The 5,159-nt window shown below is 32.7% G+C and overlaps 1 protein-coding gene across 1 annotated transcript in view; it reads right to left on the bottom strand.

The window, feature by feature from the left end:
* LOC106473239 (zinc finger protein 664-like) overlaps window positions 1-4,911 on the bottom strand; it is a 28,690-nt gene extending 23,779 nt beyond the window's left edge. The window contains exon 1 of the mRNA XM_022401714.1: window positions 4,857-4,911. Within this exon, the coding sequence (XP_022257422.1) occupies window positions 4,857-4,911 (55 nt within the window). The remainder of the gene's footprint in view (window positions 1-4,856) is intronic.
* Window positions 4,912-5,159: the final 248 nt, after the last annotated feature.

Raw genomic sequence — 5,159 nt, forward strand, 5'->3', positions numbered from 1 at the left:
CCTCTGCTTTTTTTCTATCCAGCCACTCTTCTATCCAATTTGCTAACTTATCCCCCACACCTATAGAGATTAATTTTTTCAAGCCTTTTACGTGGCACCTTGTCAAATGCTTTCTGAAAATCCAGATACACCAAATTTACACTCTTACCCTCATCTACATAAGCAGTAACCTTTTCAAAGAATGTCGAAAGATTCGTAAGTCAAGAATTTCCCTTAGTGAAACCATGTTGACCATCCAGTAAAATTCTAAACTTTCTTAAATGACATTGCAAAGCATCTTTTATCAGACTTTCTAAAACTTTTCCCACAACAGATACAAGACTAATGGGTCTATAATTACTGGGGCAATATTTATCACCTCCCTTGAAAAGAGGAGTTACATCAGCTAACTTCCAATCCTCTGGTACCGGCCCATTATTACACAAAATAGTAGCAAGTGGCTTAAGTATCCAATCTTTAACCTCCTTCAAAACCCTTGGAGAAATATTTTCTGGCACAAGAGCCTTATTGTTTTATAAACTTTCCAAGTTTTTCTTATCCAGCTCAGAATCAATGCAGTCATCTTGTTTGATCTTGTTTCCATTTATCAACTGTTCAAGATGTGGAATACTACTTAGATCTTTGTTAGTAAAAACAGAGGAAAAAGTAAAATTTAATAACTCAGCCATCTCATAATCATCAGATACAAGCCTTCCTTTATCATCCCTCAAGGGTCCTACCCCATCCTTATATTTTGTTTACCATTAATGTATTTAAAGAAATCCTTATTGTTAATTTTTACATATTCAGCCAACCTTTACTCATACATCCTTTACGATGTCATAATTTCCTGTTTGACAAACTTTCTTGATCTTCTGTAATCTTCTAAGTCTCCTGTCATAACAGTCAATTTAAATTTCTCAAATTTATTATGCTTTTCTTTAACTTTATCTCTTAACCTCTTTGTGAGCCAACCTGGTTTTTTACTTGCAGCTACCCTTTTCGTTCTATAAGAAATATGTTTATCTTCAATATTTAAAAATGTGTCTTTAAAAATTTTCCACATCTGATCAGTGTCTCCAAATAACTCATCTGCCCAATTCACAACAGATAATTCTTGTTGAATTCCTTCAAAATTTGCTTTTTGAAATTTGTAACCAAAATATCATTATTCCTTATATCCATATGCAGCAAAACGTTGAACCTAATAGAGCATGATCATTTGCACCCAGATGTTCCCCAATTCCCCCCTCTCAACCATTTCTGTATTTGAAGTTAACAATAAATTATAAAATAGCATTGTTTCTAGTTGGTTCCTTGAGTAACTGGTGAAGAAAGCCATCCTGAAAAGTTTCCAAAAACCTTTCTTCCTCATAGTTTGACTGTAGCATTTCTCAATCTATATGCCTGAAATTAAAATCACCCATAATTATGACCTCATTAACAACTGAAATCTTAATCTAATTATAAAGTTTCTCACTAATTTCATCAGTATCATTTGGTGGTCTGTAACAAATTCCCACTAAAAGCCTTCTCCCTTTATATCCACTAATAGAAACCCAAATGGATTCAATCTCCTTGTTATTATATTTGATATCCTCAACTTCAGCGAGATGTAACTTACATTTTACATATAAAACCACTCCCCCCTCTTTAGTACTTTATCCCTATTAAATAGTCTGTAACCCTGTATTTCAAAGAAACCTCTGTCTTCAAAATCACCTACGTTTAACCATGTTTCAGTTATTCCCATTATATCAAAATCCTCCATTCCTACCAATGTTCTAAAGTTATCTATTTTATTTCTTATACTTCTAGCATTACAATAGTAGCAATTAAGCTTATCATTATAACTACTTCTATACCAATTTCCTATGTTAAACTTTTCTCTGCCTCTTATTATTTTGCATTTAGTTTATGCTGGCCCTCACCACTGTCTTATCTTAATTTAAACTTCCCTTACAGCTGAGTTAATAGCTGTAGCATACAAGCCAGCTCCTACTCTATTTAAATGTAAAGCATCCATTCCAAAAAAGCTCCCATTTTCCACTGAACTGATCCCACAAGTCCAACCAGCCAATCTGCTCATCCATACATACTAACCTAACCCTAGCATTTAGCCCTAGTGAATGAAATGTTTTGTATTTCATTGTACCTTGACTCTAGACTTAAGCAGTTTGCTTTTGCTACTGAAAAGGTTTTGACGTTGTTGGTTTCAAACTAATAGGATGTTATTAAACTTTATTCTGCAGACCCAGATGAAAGTAGTCACATTTCCAAAGAATCTGTAGCCTCAGTTAGTAACAGCAACAACAGTTATGTTTGGGAGACATTCAAACAAATGGTATTAAAAAGGCAACTGAGAAACTAATGGTCCATGAAAAGATGGAATGTGAACAGCATTTATGTTCTCCAGAGTCAGTGCTAGAATCATTGTCATCTCCTTTTGAATGGTGGTTGTTAGATATACATGACTGTTTCCATTTAAGTTTAGTGCCATTGTTACGATTTAGATAATTAATACAGCACAAGTCTTAAATTTAGATATTTTGAGACACAACAGTTTATCACATGTTTGTCTATATAACTTTTGTGAATCATATGTTGTGTAGTTAAATAGTTATGAATTGGTGATTGTTATATTATTGCATCATGTTACTCTGTCAGGGTATAAATATGAATTGAAAATTTAGTTGATTAGTGTGTACTAGACTTTGTGATTGTGAGTTTAGGGATATAGTGTAAAGTAGTGATTTTTAAAGTCAAATTATCACAGATTGAATGGTAATAACAGAGTAGAAAAGAATAATTTGTCTTTTCAAATTGAGTTATGAAGTAATTGAACCAGCTTGTATGGACTTTGACAAAAATGATAAATATTTAAAGCTCTGGATACAACTGTGATAACCAATAATGTAAAAACATTTGTATGTACATTTGACTTGTATTAATATATCATTTTAAAACAAAGAGGACTGTGTGCTGTTTGTTTATTGTTGAAATTTATCACCAACATTTACAGACATCTACTGTAAAGAATCTGACCCATACAGAAAACCTGATAGTGGGCAGAGAATTCACACACCTACAAGTTCATAACATTGGCCAAAGTGGGAAAAATATATTTACAAGTATTAGCAACCTCAGTTCCAAATGAGAAAATCTTTTCAAAAATAGGCTTAGTTCTTATTCAGTGTCCAACCAACTTGAAGCTGAACTCTGCTGTATAGTTCATATGTCTCAGTCACAATCTTCAAGTTTCTTATATATAGTTCACTAAGTATAGAAAATGCTTTCTTAATGCTGACACATCTGTATATTTCAAGTTATTACAAACTATGTAAACAGTTCGAAATTGTTCACTAATATTTGTTTAAGCTATGTTGGGACTGTTACGACAGCAGAAGTCACGTGACGCTAGTAACATGTCATGATATTCTAGAAGGATCATGTCTGTTTGTGGCAACTCTGGTCTTTTCTATGCACCCTCTATTCTTGTAAAGAAGTGCGCCAGATAAAGCTAAATTAATTAATCGGAATTGGGATTGCAGACAGACAGAGACAAACAATTGAGTCAAGCGTGGTAGTAAAGTGCGTGAATCGTGGTGAATTATAGCGTGTGTTTAAGTTAAAGTGACTGTCGAAATTAAGTGTATTGCAAAGTTGTATTGAGAAAGAATAAACTAGTTTCATTAAAGAAAGTACTTGTATCACTAAAGTTTCATCCGAAAGAAATTATACGGGAAATTAATAAAGACCAGAGATGTAACAGGACTTTTAAACAAGTTTAAATGTTCAGATTCAACTTCAATGACAGAGTGTCCAAAACAATGACTTGTTTTTATTTTACTAGTCTTGCTTTACACTCAATACCGTGTTCATGAAATTCTTGAATATTTTACATATTTATTGTATTTAGTACTGTAATATGTGATTTGTTCTGAGTTATGATACCAGCTTTTTTTCATAAGTTTATTTTAAAGATGTTTGTAAAGTTATCATTTTATAAAAAATTAGTTTCATTTGATTATCTTTATTAAAAACCATCAGAACAATATCACATCTTTATTGCAAAATAAAATACAAATGAAAAGTGTTTCAAAATAATACCTTTTGCATTAGAGATTAACTGATAGTATCTAGTGTTGACATAATAGTAAAAAATAATAAATTTAGTTATAATAAGCCTATTCTGTTGAGTAACAGATTTCAGCCAAAGAAGGATGTGGATGATAAGGAAGATATAGTTATAGGTGATTCCTCGACAAGGTGTGTGGATAGAATAGTCTGTAGGGTAAATAAGGAGAAAAGAATCAGATTCTTCTACCCAGGGGCACAGGTGGAGGATATAACTGACAGAGCAGGAGATATAATAAAGGGGGCTAGCAGAGATGTAATTTTTGTAGTGCATGTAGGGTCTAATGATGTAGGGAAAGGTAGGTCAAAGGAGCTAATTAATAAGTATAAGGGTTGATAAAGGCATTCAAAGAAAAAGGACATAACTTAATTTTGCCAGGAACACTACCCAGAATTAACTGTGGAGATGAAGTTATAAGTAAGCTGTTCATAGTTTGGCCTTGATGTTTTGAAGAACTGTCTTTGCAGTGTTGATTATTTGTTCACACAGTGCATTTAAAACAATAATAATCATCGACAGGTAGGAATATCTAGATGTAGATGTAATAGTTGTCACCTCATCAAATGTTTTCAGTACTTCCCTATAGTTCTGTGCTTTTTTACATTCAAGTTTTAAAACATTATTTACAGACAAATCATAAGCAAAGATGTTTTGAAATAGTTTCAGCTGCAGAAGACAAATAACCCCACAAGTAACTAATTATACACTTCCAGATCTAGATGTAGACTTAAAATTATACTAATAGATAACAATACTGTAACATGTAAATATTTATTAGTACAGACACTCTTCATGCTCTTAACTATAGTATATGACAAGATAAAGTAACAGGCTTACATCATCAAACTGATCAGATGACAAAAATCCAGCATTAATAAATGTACATCACATATAAACAAACCATCTAAACGTCACGTTAGTGTAGCCTATATAATGTGTTAAGTTTAGTATGCTCTAATCCCTTATAGTCAAGGCCCACAAAAAGACACACATTTGGCATAAAGAAGGTGTTTGGGTGCCTCACGAACTCTCCAATGATCCT

Source organism: Limulus polyphemus, unplaced genomic scaffold (assembly GCF_000517525.1).
Source record: "Limulus polyphemus unplaced genomic scaffold, Limulus_polyphemus-2.1.2 Scaffold5996, whole genome shotgun sequence".
Lineage (NCBI taxonomy): Eukaryota > Metazoa > Arthropoda > Merostomata > Xiphosura > Limulidae > Limulus > Limulus polyphemus.